The 14,968-nt window shown below is 38.6% G+C and overlaps 1 protein-coding gene across 2 annotated transcripts in view; it reads left to right on the top strand.

Annotated features, from left to right (window-relative positions):
• Positions 1–14,968, top strand: part of MGAT4A (mannosyl (alpha-1,3-)-glycoprotein beta-1,4-N-acetylglucosaminyltransferase, isozyme A) — a 71,977-nt gene that overhangs the window by 34,716 nt on the left and 22,293 nt on the right. For both annotated transcript variants that reach the window (XM_008635803.2, XM_017737002.1), the window contains exons 5-9: positions 3,421–3,467; positions 4,032–4,145; positions 4,759–4,834; positions 6,231–6,345; positions 14,785–14,915. In XM_008635803.2, the coding sequence (XP_008634025.1) occupies positions 3,421–3,467; positions 4,032–4,145; positions 4,759–4,834; positions 6,231–6,345; positions 14,785–14,915 (483 nt within the window). The remainder of the gene's footprint in view (positions 1–3,420; positions 3,468–4,031; positions 4,146–4,758; positions 4,835–6,230; positions 6,346–14,784; positions 14,916–14,968) is intronic.

Raw genomic sequence — 14,968 nt, 5'->3', positions numbered from 1 at the left:
AGTAATTTCATATGACTAGGAAGAAAGAACAGACCGAAAGATTTGATCTGCTGATACTAAAATAACCATCCCTACTTATGCCTTTTATTATGAAGTTGTCAGAGATCCACTCACCAGGACAAAGTTGTTTGTAAGGCTTCATGTAATTCATTGATAAGATGCATCTTTGTGGCTGGCGGTGCTAACGCTTTGGTTGGGGCCTAACGCAATTTTGCACTTAATTGCTTTAAAGAGATTTGTTCTTAAAATATTCATTTGTGCTTCTTTTTTATGGGTCCAAAATTCCTAGGGATTTTTTTGGATCTTCAACCTTAGGAGTTTTAGTAAGAAAAAATTACAGTTTTAGTAAGGGCTTTGGATTTGATAGACAAAAAGCATTCATAACTGTATCATTGGGATCACCAGCAACATTTCATTTCAATAGTTACAAGCAGCACTGATACCATGAAACAGATTTTAAGTTCATCATGTGTACTCCAAAGTTGATCTAGTATCTACCAGATGATTTTCGCTGGAAGCCCAAAGAACAGTTACACATTTTCTTTCATGGGTGACTTCTTTTTATTAATCTGGCTTTATCTTGTCCAGTTTAAGGTTCTTGGAGGCAAGCAGTCTTGTGTCCTTCAGACTGATAAAGAGGACCCTGTGTCTTATTTTGTCAAGGCAGTAAGCACTTTATTCCTCGAAAATGGGGAATAGATTTTGATTAATAATGGATTTTTTTTCTGTTGCTTTTAAATTGCTGACTAAATTTGTTGATACTGCTTGAAAGATCCTTAGATTTAATTTAGCTATTCCAGATTTCCCTCCATTGCTACCCTGCAAAGTCTTCTGTCTACTTAACTCTTCCCTTGGGTGTAGTCACAGCTTGGTCACATTAACTGCATATTCTCATGCTTATTTCATGACGTGGTGTGAATTAACTTAGAATTGCCATCTTTCTGGGACATGTCCATAGCAAAGGGTGTTGGCAAAGATCCTACTTAGTGTTAGACTGGGCAATGAGAGGAGTTGTCTCTTGAAGCTCTGATGTGGAAAGAGGACAGTCAACCTGCTGTTCTGAGGGGAAGGGTTTTGTGTTGAAATCCTGGTTCTGAATCTTGTATGCTGCTGGTAGATATAAATACAACTGCTTATTTAAAAATGATGGCAGAATACCAGTGTTTTAATGCATTTGATCATGTGAAAAATGGCATCAACTCTTCTAATCTACATGTTCTTTTTCATTCTAAAAGTGTCATCTGCTTTTGCATTGCAGTGATGCAGTGATTGCTGATTGAGAAGGAGAGGTTACCTACTAAGCAGGAGTGGTATTTGCTGTATTTCATGTTCATAGCAGCTAGACCAGACCTTCTTGACTTTGTGTGACAGCAGCCAAGACTACAGTATGAGGCTGGAAGACTACAAGCACCATCTTTTTAATGTCATTCTATTGTGATTGCAGCTCTGTCTGGGAAACTGCCAGCCTTTCATGTGAAGCATGCAAACAAATAGTGGGAAGTAGGGAAAAAACCCTTATTCCAGACTTTTTTTTCTGATGGTGACGGTTTTCTGTGTAAGAGTGTAAGGTTTTACAAGCAGTAGCAAGGCTTCATGGTAGTGTGGAAAATAGGTCAAAACTATGTTCCTGCTAAGGAGATGTGCACTGAGGCACAGGCTTGTGATCAAATAGATGATTCCAGTTGGCATGAAGTTTGGCATTTATTTTAATCTCTGAAAAACTGAATAGAAACTAGCTGTGTTTCTGCTGAGTGTGTGTATGTAGATATATACAAATCCTGTATCTCTCTATGCAATTACGGTATGGACTCTGTTGGATGTGTTGGAGTTCTTAATGCTGAACTGGGTAATTGAAGTTTGGCATGCCAACTGAAATGCAAATTTTTGTCTTTTCACATGGTGATTGAATTGCAGTTTCTGTATTTTTGATGTTTAAAGGGTTTTGAAAAGAGAAAAAGATGCTTCAGTTAAAGATGGATATACTAAAATTATTTTTAGGTAGTCACTAGGTTACTGTGATTTGCAACTGTTACACGAACCAGAAAAAGTTATGTCTAACTCCATTCTATTAATTAAATGTGTATGAACAATCCATAAAAGTATTTAAACAATGATATATCAAGGTCCATATGGACTTGTGAGTCTCTTTGTGTGGAACTCAGTGCAAGATGAGTTTTAAATTGTGAACACCTTACCAGCTTACCAGAACTTCTGCCCAGCACTAGGCATAGCACTTAGGAAGAAAATACATATGACAAAATTATGAGAAATACTTTCTACTCACATGTTCTTGTGGTATTTAAAACCTGCTTTTGGAAGAAATCTACTTCTGTTGGTGTCCTTTTTGAAAAGCGTGCATCACTGGCATTATGTTTGATTTCATAAAAATAAGTCTTTAAAATATAGAAATGGTGATTTTTTTTAAGATCAAAGGGTAAGCACCTTTATCAAACAAGATTAACAGTTCTATAGAAATGCTTGGGAGGGATTTATTCTCTGTGTATAATCCTTTAACGATATCCTAAGTTACGAATTCATCAGAAAAAATATGAACTGTTCCTTTGTTTCTGGCATTTCAAAGACAACTCTTTCTCCAGAATCCTTATGAGCCAGAATCTGGGTTGATTTAGTTGATTAGACTATTCTTTTCAAAAATGTAAACAGTATGTCAAATCATTAGATTAACAATATAACAAAGACCAGGGTTTTCAGTCATTTATGAGTTCACAAACTCTTTTCTTGGAATGCGTGTGTACAGCCAGGTTGAATAATTGTCCAGTGCTGGCAATTTAGATGATCTAGACTTTTCCAGAATGTCACTATTTGTATTTTCACCAACAAGTAATTTTTAGAATCGTTGCATCTATGAGAACTGAGTGATTGATAGGATTGGTAGTCCCTCAGGTTTAGTCTCTGATGCAAAAAAGCAACCTTGGTCAGAAAGGCAGCAGGTTCACTGCTGTCCGTGGTTAGGGAATTTGCTTTAAATCCAAAGTTTAGGAGATGTACTTTTGAAAGAAGGGAGTGTGTGTGTGTGTGTGTGTGTGTGTGTGTGTGTGTTCAATGCACTGTTTTCCAGAAAGCTTTCTTTGGTAATATTTTCTTACATATTATTATTATTGTATAATAATAAGTTCTTCCTACACAAACACTCAGTGATCATTTTGTCATCAAGAGCATGAGTTTTAACAATTTTCTGTTAAGTGCATGTCTTGAGAAAATTATTTCCCAAAAAATTATCATATTAGAGGTAAGACACAGTTACATGTGTGATGCATTCTTGTATTGCTCCAATACCTTATGCAATGAAAGTGATTTTCAAGGACAGCCACCTGTGATGTTTTATTTTACATCATTCTATTGACATGTAAGTTCAGAACTGTCTATTAATTTTTTCTGTTTGTTTCTTTTTTTTTGCAGACTGATCTTGATTATGTTAACAGTGTTGTTGCAAGCCTGGAAAGAGAGTAAGTTGTAGTTTTAACTGGGGATTTCTTTTTTTATTGATGATAAACTAAATCAGGTTGTAATAAGCAATTAAAAAATATTTTGGAAATAAGAGATCATGCCTTTTTGTTTCCTGGGGCTTTGGACTTTTGAACAAAAAAAGTAAGAGATGACAAATTAAGAGGCAGTGATTCAGTCAGTTAAACTGTAAAACACTAAGTGGGATTAAATTATTTGATGCAACATAAACAGATGGAATTGTTTAAACATGAACGGAAATTTGTGACATCTGTGTTAGCGCCTTGTATTCTGTATGTTCAAAGAGAACTGCAGAAAAAAATCACTAGGTTCTGGGAAAAAGGCAAAAAAATGTTTAGAATCTAGTTTGATTCTGATTGGCAAGAGGCAACAGTGGAAGGACATGCTAAGGAAAACAATACTTTTTTCTATACTACTATTCTTTTATATGCCTCATTTGAACAAGTCCTCATAACCAGACACAATAACTGTTCCAACAGCAAGCGAGCAGGAAGTCTACAGAACTCAGAATCTCTCATGTGACTTCAGGATGTTTCTATTGACAGGTTTTCTACAGAGATCAATTCTGGCTTGGTGGAAGTAATAGCCCCTCCTGCAACTTATTATCCCGACTTGACAAACTTGAAAGAAACATTTGGAGACTCAAAAGAGAGAGTGAGGTAGGTTTATTCCCCCAGATCTTTTCCCATCTCCTCCCACACCCACACTTTCGTTGTTTATAAAACAGCAAGTGGGATGTGAATTCTTGAAATGTTTTCGTACTGTAATTCTTGCAAGTGTGGGGATGCTAAAAGTGCTCTGTGAATCCCATCTCATTCCTAGCTACATGCTGGTCTGTGCATGATCAGCACCTATGCTTGGTTGAATCCATTTAGGGTTAAATTTTGGGAGGAGAACTGAGACTTGATATACTTTTATTCTTGTATGTGGACTCTTTTGTTTACTGTTTTTCTTCATGAAATACGGGGTAAAACCAACTAGTTCTTTTTGAATTAGCATTTTAAATGCACATGTGTTTTTATTGAAATGTCAGGTAGCTGTCACAAAGTCAGGTTCAAATTAAACCAGTTTCATGTTTGTGTTAAAGCCTAAGGTGAAAGCTTTGTTCCTTTTTTTTCAGACAGTGGATTTCCTGAGGGAACAGTGCCAAAAGCAGCTGTTCTAACATTTCACTAGTATGCATCATTCTTCATAGTAAAATTTACTTTATATTGCCAGCATGTATTGAAATAACCTTTTTTCATAAACCTTAAGCTTTCAATTTAATTTCAGATGGAGAACAAAACAAAACTTGGATTATTGTTTTCTTATGATGTATGCCCAGAAAAAGGGGGTTTATTACATTCAGGTAAATTTCTCTTCTTTATTTTGAGACAAGTTTTCAAATGAGTCTCTAGAAATTATGTTGTTGGACACATCCAAAGGACCTACACAGAACAGAGATAACTTGATCCTATAATTTAAAGGGAGCATTAAATATGGTGGTTATGGTACATGGGGAAGTAATTTGAGCAGGACACTCTCACTGTCTCTGAAGTAGAAAGTAATTTGTCTTATGTCACATATCTTAAGATGCTTAGCAAAAAAAGTGAAGGAATCCAAGCAGCTTAACTACTGTTTTTTCCTTGTCCCCCAAATTAATTATTGTTGAGTTGCCTTGGCAAAAAAAAGCCAGCTTAATTTTGAGTGGAAATGAAGCAAAAATCTATTTTCTTTTGAAAGTGCAGTGTCACTTTAATATGACTGTTGTGTATAGACGTTGTATTTTTTTTTCTTTTTTTTAGAAGAGGTTTTCAACTACAGAGTTAAGCAGTTCTTCTTTAGTTTAGTTCAGAATTGTTCTATCATGTGTTTCTGCTTTGAAGTAGAAGTCTTACCTACAGGTATTGCAGATGTAGTAACTGCGCTAATGATCTTTATTTAGATTTTGTGCCTCTGTCCTTGGGGTGTAAAGTCCCACACATCTCATCTAGTTTTCACAAAGCTATGCTGACTCCTCTCTGAGCGTATTGGAGTCTCAGCTCTCTGGGAAGCTGCAGAGCCAATAACATGTGACAGTCTGGTTTGATACCAGGAAGTTGCACAAATATTAGTGTCAGCACAAGGGGGAGGGCATGAATGCATTGTTAGAAGGGACAGGAGAAGCAGGATCCTTAATGCAGCAATAGCCTGCACTTACTATGAATTAAAGGGATTGTAGCACCCCATGTTGGCAGTTCTGCTGCCTGGACTCGGTGGTTATGGACTATGCACCTGTGCTTTTGCTGGACAGATGAAATGAATCCCACCTCTGCAGACATTGTGTCTCTTAGCCTCTTGTCTCAGAGGAGAAACTCTTTCAGTGCTCTTTTGTGAGTAAACAGACATGTTTGTGTACAAATAATGCAGATATTCTACTTGTTCTGATGATGTCACTTAGACTAACATTATTTCATGAATGATTTTCCTCTGAAGAAAGAAGCTGGAAAAGCAATATTCTAAAGTAAGAAGCTGAGATATGTTTGTGGAGTCTTACTACAGAAGGACTCGATTAGTTCTCCACAAATAGACAGACTGATCCCTACAATAGTTATTCCAGGCTATGACATCTATGTTTTATATCAGTGCTAGCATTAGAAATATATGGCTATGTCTTCGCAATATATTATAAGTCAGTATTTCCTAGCTGTACTTTTTTCTATTGCTTTGCTAGTGCTTTTATTTATTTATTTATTTATTTTGATATCACTTCTACTTTCCTCTAGCTCGAAGATGACATTGTTGTCAAGCAGAATTATTTCAGCACAATAAAAAATTTTGCACTTCAGCTCGCTTCTGAAGATTGGATGATTCTAGAATTTTCTCAGCTGGGTTTCATTGGTAAGAAAATGTTCACTTTTGCAGTTTGAGTCATCCTCAGACTGTGAATTAATAGTGATCTGACTTCAAAGCTATCTTCTTTGTACTGGAAATAGGCCAAGAAGTAGAAATTAATGGCCTTTTTTTAGGAACTCTGGTTTAGCTCATGGTTGTTGCTTTTGCCCCTCATTTGTTTAATATAATTTTGTATGACTGAAGCAAACTCAAACTGTTGGAAAAGAGGGCATTTTTATAACCAAAAGTTAATTTATAAAAATACTAACAATCAAACTGCAAGGCATGTCTTATTTTTAATTTAGCTGCTGTTAAAATGAAAATGTAATTAAAACACAACTGACTGAAGTAAAGAAAAACCATGAAAATTAACTCCACCTAAAATAACTTCATTGGTGTTTGTGCCAAAATTTCCAAGAATTAGCAGGCATCAGTTTGTTGCAAAGCCTATTCTATCTCCATCTTTCTACTTTATGAAGAAGTTATGACAATCTGCTCCTTCCTAGATGCAGTCAGAGTCTGTCATTTGCAGGGAGCAACAGTGAGAGGAGTTAATGCAGGATCTCGGGTTGTTGTGGATTGACTGCCAGGGTGCTGTGGAAATTACAATTCTTTGCTCTTACACTAATATCTTTTCATTGAGAGATACTAGACTTAACAGAAAAGCAATGAAAGAGAAGTTCTGAAGGGATTTTACAAATCAAAAGGTTATTTCATTGCTGCAGTGATGTGTCATGATCTTTTTAAAAGTGACAAGCTGGAGATATGCAAGGAAAAATCAAAAGCTGGGGCAGACTTTGGAGATTCCTGTGGTCAACACAAACAATTCCAATATGAAGGCTGTAAGTTGAGTTCAGAACAGAAAGGAAATCCTATGTGTAATGGATAAAAGTGCAGCCCTGAATGCTATCATTCTCTTGGAAATTCTTGTTGTTCTCTTTCCTTTGGATCTACTTGCCAGAGAATGGCTTCATTTTTAGCTCAGTCACCCATAATGGTCATACTGAGAACTGAGAATGTTGGCACTACTCGATTAAGTGCTGTCCCGTTTCCAGCTCAGCATCAGGTGTGCAATAGTTCCCTGACTTTCGGGGTCTCAGAGGTTCCTGGAGTAGAAAGGCAGACAGTAATTATCCCCCATACATGCTGTGTTATGGTACAGAATGGTACTTCATAGACTTGTCTGCCAGTTTAACCTACGGAAACAATGGGGAGGAGAAAAGGAAGTGGGCTGAGTGAAGTCTCCTTATACACCTGGCCATCGTGTAACTGCTTTGGGCTACTGTCAGAAATACACTGTTGCTGAAATCATTATGGGGTTGGTTCTGTGGCCTCAGAGGGGGGAGAAATAGGAAATTGTGCTGCCTATCATGGAAAAATAAGAATTTAAGTAGTTTACTGACATCTTGCCCTAAGTAAACTTGTCTCTTTGGTTGGGGAACCCCTCACAACATTGTATGTTAACAGGGACCGGTTGAATACAGCATCTGATAAGACTTTGTTTCTACTGTTGAACAGTTAAACACTAACCCAGACTAAGCCCACAATTTGAGTTTTAGCTCCAGTCTAATTGCACGTTAAGTGTAAATTCTGTATGGCATTTCTGGGGCTACAGAATTTACATTTATTCTACATTTGCCTGATTTAGTAGTAGAGTGTGCTTACTTACAAATTGCCACTTCGTAAGAATGACACATCAAATGTGCATAAAACCAACTTACACTTTAGGACAAACACTGTGTACGTAGTGCAGTTGTATTTCAGGTCACTTAACTTGTTTATTTGTATATTTTAGTATTTGTGTATTTCACCCTCCGTTTTGTGTTCTCTTGCTGTTATAGAGGGCACAGTGTTTAAGCCTGGTAGGGTAGGTAGATAGTTCTTAATACTGAGACTTGGCTTAATCAAAAGCACAACTGTTTAAAAATATCTTGTTTTTCTATACTGTCTGTGTACTTCTGGTCAGTGTGGGCTCTGAAAGTAGCTGTAGTTAAATTTAGTTGTTAGCTCCTGCTTCTTGCATGTCTGTTCTTTGTTCCTTGTATCATATTTGTTTGCCTCATTTTAACTAGATGATATCAGTGGGATTTCAGATGCATTTTGCTATGGCTACACATCTTTATGTTGCTTTTCTACCTAGAAAATTAAATTAGATTTTTTTTTCTTCTCCCAATTTAGCTACTTATCCTGCTCTTAAGTTTTGAGAGAAAAATTAGTATTCATGAAAGCAACTAAAACTTTTGGCTCTGAGACACATTGGTGTGCTATAACCATATATTGCATGGAAATTTTATGCAAGTAATGTAGATTTGCCTCATCTCTGCTATCCCTTTATGGATCTTGATGCAGACTGATAGTGTGGTAATTTGGTAATGCAGACAGCTTTGGGAAGAGCAACAGGAGTTTGTAACTGAGGGTGAGTTTTATGTGTAGATGTCCAAGAGAGAATCTAGAGCACTCAATTCACAGAATCATAGAATGGCCTGGTTTGGAAAGGACCTTAAAGATCATCCAGTTCCAACTCCCCTGCCAAGGGTAGGGATACTTTCCACAAGACCAGGTTGCTCAGAGCTCCATCCAATCTGGCTTTGAACAGTTCCAGGGGTGGAACATCCACAGCTTCCCTGGGCAACTATTGTCTAGATGCTACTGATTTAGAAATAATCTCTAATTATTAAATTATTAATAAAAAGAGAGATGTGGCTGATTCACTGTTAGCTGTTGGAAACCTTGATTAGCTTGAAAGTTTGTGAGGTAAAAATGTGGGATTTTTTGTTGTAGTGTATTTCTGAACTGAAAATTTAATTTATGCAAGTGCTACATGAGGAAGTGGCAAATGTAGCTATTTAGGCTGACAGCAGGATTATAGAATTCTGTCACCTCTGCCACAGAACAGACGTTGTTCCTTTGGGTTTTTTTTAATACTGAAAGCATAGTCTTAAGTGCTGTCAAGTATCTAATAAATAATGGGTGAGATGTATGCTGTTTTCTTAAGAAGCTCTCTGGAAGGAGATGTATCTTTCGCTCTTGTGGATTCTGGTTTGCACTGCGAGCCCTGTGACATAATGTAGGAAAGTCCTACTAGCTTTTCATGAGGAATAATGATTTGTCTTCTAACTGCCTGTGAGCTGAAGTGTTTTCCAGAGGAACTGCAATCCTTGCACTGTAGCTATAATGCCAGCTGTCACAAGCATTTAATGGAGTGGTCTGAAATGGCCTTTTGGTTGTCTTATACAGTTTCTCTGAGTCTTATTGTGCCCTGATGTTTTAAAGGCCTGTTGTTCTGATTATTTAAGTTGTTCTGGTTGCAGTTTTGCTGAAGCTGTGCACATAGTTGAAGTTTGGGAAAGAATAGATCAAGTCAAACATTTGAGCTTTAAATAACTTCAAAGAGGTTCTGGTTTTAATGCCAGTAATTTGCATATCAGTAACAGGGAAAGCATTGAAAACATCAACTACAGCTAGAATATGTGCTTGCAGGTGTAAAATTATTGTTGGTGTAGACTCAGTATTAGTGATGCTCATGTGGAAGAATTAAAATGAATGATTTAGATATTTGCAGTTCAAAGAACTAGAAAACAAAGTGTTTCATTTTGTGTGTGCCCTGTATTTGCCAGCAAAATACTGCGAGGGCCAGAGTGATTCACTAAGGATGGTTTTTAAAAGGACTGAAAAATGAATAGAAGTCTTGACAGGGCACAGTAAATAGCAGAAAGTGTTCCACAGGTGGGTTTTTTTTTTCAGTGCTGACTGTCAATTTTATCAATATAGATCAATAATATGGAGAAAGTCTACATTTTGTATCTCTGGGGTTTTATGGAGCAAGATTTTGCTTTGCTTCTTGACTCTTAATTCTTTCAGATTTTGACGTTTCTTCACAATGGTAGGTTGTAAGCACCCAGAATCTGAAAGCTCTGAAGTTTTGTCAGCAAATTATGTCTGTTTTATGTCTGTTCCCATGTACTATACTGTTGCTGCTTGTTCCGAGCTTCCCCTCCCCCCTCCCAAAGACATGTGCTCTGAGCTCTTTTGTTCTAAGCGCGGGCAAAGCCAAATGTAACTCAGACTCTTCAGCAGTGTCTGATTGGCCGCTCACCCCGGGTCCGCCCCCAGTCCTCCCCTTTCCCCTTCTCCTAATAAAAGATGGTCGAGGGGAGGCTACGCTCTTTCACTCAGCTCAGCGACTTTCCTGTGAACATCTCTGGTTGTCTGTCTCATTTGAAGGCTTCTAACTGCAGGGAATTGAGCGAGCAGGGAGCTATATTTCTCCCTCTTTGCTTCTGCTGATGGTATTTGCTCTGCAGCTGATTCAGGTACCGATTTTAGAGCTACTAAAGTGCTAGATCGCCTGTGCTACCTCTCAAGGCTGCTCGAGGCTTTCTAAGGCATTGAAATACAAGCGCTAGCCGGTATAAAGCTGAAAAGATACCTTCCGCACTATACCAAGTGCATGAACATGGTGCAAGATGAGCCATTGCTTCAGTTCTTTCAGAGTTTTCAGTTTGCGGCAGTGTGTGTTGAGTGCAGCTTTTTGCTTAGGTCTCTTTGGCTTGACAATTTTTGAGCGCATATTGGGGATGGCCAGCAGGCAATCTGTAGGCTGGATTTAGGCAGCATCTCAGTATTTCTGTGGCTCACAGCACTTTCCTCATATGCTGCTGCATGGGAGCTGCAGGACAGAAGGACCTTGGCAAATGCTGCCACTTCTTGGACTGTGGCTGTGCCCTAGGGAAACCAGGCTGCTGCTGCTGCTCTTGCTTAGGAGAGACTAGGCAAGGACTTGACTGATTTGGTTTCAGAGGGGCTGGGTGTTGGATCAGTGCAGCAGGAGTTGTACTGGGCTGATGTCCATTACAAGGATGAGGTGTGGACAGTCAGGGATCCAGAGCTTTGAAGACCTGTTTTACCAGAGACTTCACTGCAGAGCTCTGGTTTGGAGTTGCTCTAGGAAGACTGTTCTGATGGAAAAAAGGGGGACATGGATCCACAGCAGAACTGCTGTGCTGGTGGTGTCCTGAGACAGAAATGACAGATGAACGAGGCAATGTTATACAGAGGAACAAGGGGCTGGGGCCAAACTGTGCCAAGCTGTGTGTGGAAGGTGGTGACAGCATTTCAGAAAGTGATTGTGTGGGTGTCTGTCCTTGGTTACTGAAGGAACACAAGGGCTTGTCTTGGGATCAGGGTGTTTCCTGTTCATCTTTGCTCCAGTGTTCATTAGAATTAATGTGAGAAGACTTTGTCTCCACTGTTGAACACTTCCATGGTGCTGGGCAGTGTAATGCAGAGAGGCCACTTGGGTCCAAAGATGCCAATGCAGGTACAGCCGGCTTACCTCACTTTTGCTGACTAGCTGTAGTTGGATGTATCAGCGTGGCTTGGGCTTTGATTGGGTTTTGTTTGCTTGTTTGTTTTTCCTTGGTGTGCCCTGTGACATCACCATGGAAATTAGACTATTTCCCAAGTCTGGGGTGGTTGACTGCATGGTGGACAGTAGAGTGCTGGCCTAGAGGAAACTGCCTCTGGGCCTAGACAAGTCTGCCATGTGGAAGTAAATAATTTGTTGATATCCTGTTTCTATTTTAGATAAAATTAGGATAACTTAAATTAGGGATAAGAGTAAATTCTTACTCTTACCTTCAGTCTTGTTCTCAGCTTACTTAATTGTAGGATCCTGTATCTTTGTGCCAAGTTCTAAGTGACATGGTCTGTGAGTGGGAACAAGTAAAGATGATAATCCTTGTGTTCTTCAGAAGATGAGCTAGTCAAAGGAAGAAATGTCAGTGTGATTCTTCTGCTCTGTCTTTGAGTAGAAAAGGAAAAGGATTCTAGAGCATCATGGCTGTGTATAGATCCTGGAAGAGGATAAACTGTCTCTTCAGTCTGCTTGCACTGAGATTAGAGAAATATTGTGGGAATATTTGTCTTCTGACTCTCACCGTATTGTGCCTCTCTCTGACACCACATGGAAAAGTGCACTTCCTGTGGAAACAGATGTGACTGACAGACTGCCTCAGCAGGTGTCACCTATGAATGATGGTTTCAGTCCCATAAAAATCCCAGAAACATCTGCTTAGTCCCATTTTTAGCTGGTCTTTTATTAGAGTTTACCATATTTTTCTCTTCTCCTGCCCTATGCCACTGAAAGCAGTAGGCAGAGATGAATCATCAGGAAAATTGGGGTCTGTTTAGTTCCAAGTGTGACAAGCTGAAAGCTGTTATTCTGCATGACTATTTTACACAACATTTAACTAATCATATGATTGTTTCCTACCCATTTTTAAATATTTACTTCCACAAATAATGTTAAACAATGTGGCAATATACTGTGTAAATACTAACAATGTACTAATAAAAATAATAACATCTTTCTTATGTTTTTTAAGAATAAAGCTTTGAAATTATCCCTAGCTTAGTAGGAGTTGTCCCTTTAGTAGTGGGAGTTTCAAATTTTAGTTACTGAGTATTTTCATGTGGAGATACCCATTTGAGGACCTCATTGCAACAGCCACTTAAAAGTGATGATGATATTTTTGCTTTATAAAGAGCTGGATGAAAAGTTTCTGTAAGGAACAACTTTGATATAGTAATGTCAAATCAGTTAATGTTTTACCACATTTACTTTTCCGTCCCAGTGTGTAAATGGTCTACTATAATGAGTATTAGCATCATTCTAATGGGTGAAATAATTGGTACTTTAATGAGATGCTTCTTCCATATTTGTTGCATGGCATAATGATGTAGTCTCACTCAGACACCTCCAAACTCATCTCAGAATTCCCACTGAGTATTCTTTCACTGGCTTTGTTCTTATCCAATTTCACACAAGTCAAAAAGAGATTTCATCAGACCTGCTTTCTGAAAAGGGCAAGGTTCTTTAAGTGATCTCCTCTTAACGTCTACTGCAGCCGGTTTTCCTAAGAGTAGGAGAAAAGATTAGAACATCTACCACTTGTGGAACTTGTTATTTAGAAAGCCTATGAAGGCCTCTTCACAAGTGGGAAAAAAAGCCCAAAACATTTCCCGTGCCTGAGTGCTGTGTGTTAGTGTGTTGTACAGGACTCCAAAATGTGGAAGGACCGAAGACTTGCATTGGAGAAGAGCTTCTGTTGGACTCGGATCCATTGATGCACACATGTCCAAAGAACCCATCCCTGTTTAGTCCAGCGCTGCTCACATCTCAGCAACATCTGCAGAACTGAACCACTTCAGCCAGTGTCTTCCTGAGAGATCCATTGTTACATAATGTCTTTCTTCCTTGCCTTCTCCCTTGTAACCCAGCAAAGACTTCAGACTTCATCTGCAAACCTGGTGTTTTCTGAATCTGCCTTGAAATCTGCAACTGCCTTTGGGATTTTAGCTGGCATGTGGTTGTAGAATCAGTTTGGTTGGAAAAGACCTCAAAGATTATAGAGTCAAACCACTAACTTGGCGCTGTCAAATCTACTGCTAAACAATGTCCCCAAGTGCCACATCTACACGTCTTTTAAATACCTCCAGGGATGGTGCCTTAAGCATTCCCCTCAGCAGCCTGTTTCAGTGCTTCAGTGCAGTCCCTGGTACAAGCACTTGTCAGTCTGTCTTCAGCCCTGGACTGCCCCACTCCCAGCTGTGTTGCTCCTGGTAACCATGTCTTCATACAAGGCACCTTTTTCAAGTGCTGCATTCAATTTGACACAATAGCCTGGTGTATTGGCCACCTTTCTCTTCAGAGACCTCAGCTGGTAGAGAAGTGTATTCCACAACCATGCAGGTGATTGCTCATGTTGATATTAAATAGACTCTCTTCATCAACAGTCAGTTTCCTTCTTTTGCAAAGAAGTCTGCAGGATTCCAGAGAATCCTTTTGCACGGTGCCACACAGAAGTCCTGCTGATGGCCTGTGCACTGCAGAAAAAAACTGGTCACTCTGGGATGTCTCCTTTTGAGTTGCATTGTCTCTGTATATGTTCTGGTAGCTTCCTTCTTTCCCTTTGATTTTCTGCCCAAAAGAATCTGAAATTAGTGGTAGGTGTTCCATCCCTGCTTTTTGTACCTGCAGAAGCTGAAATTGTATGACTGGGCAGATAACACTTGCAACAGCTCCTCATCTCAGGTGCTTGAGCTTACACATGACATGGGGAATAATAGATGCCAATCCATAACTCTTCTTTCTCTATTTTTTCAAACTGATAATTTCTATTCTTAAGGAGACTGTGTTGTGGTACATTGAATATACACTGAATATTTTGATAGCATCAAGATATATGACAACAAGTTCTGTTCGAGTAGTTTTTTTATTTAATTGAAAGGTATGGAATTTCAAATAACATTGAAATTTCAAGTTGTTGATTGCTAACATTTCTTGTCTTGGCACAAAGGTATCATCTGCTATCTCATTGATTTCAAAAGACAATGTTATCTCTAATCTAAAGTAACTCCAGTTATTCTTAATGTCACCCACAGGTAAAATGTTCCAGTCTCCAGATATCACTCTTATTGTAGAGTTCATATTTATGTTTTATAAGGAGAAACCTATTGATTGGCTTCTGGACCATATTCTCTGGGTGAAAGTGTGTAACCCTGAGAAAGATGCTGTAAGTTTGTTTTTATTATAAAGCTTCTAAAATGTTTTCACGATGATGAATGA

Source organism: Corvus brachyrhynchos, unplaced genomic scaffold, assembly GCF_000691975.1.
Source record: "Corvus brachyrhynchos isolate BGI_N302 unplaced genomic scaffold, ASM69197v1 scaffold83, whole genome shotgun sequence".
Classification (NCBI taxonomy): Eukaryota; Metazoa; Chordata; class Aves; order Passeriformes; family Corvidae; genus Corvus; species Corvus brachyrhynchos.
This window is presented reverse-complemented; position numbering and strand designations above follow the sequence as displayed.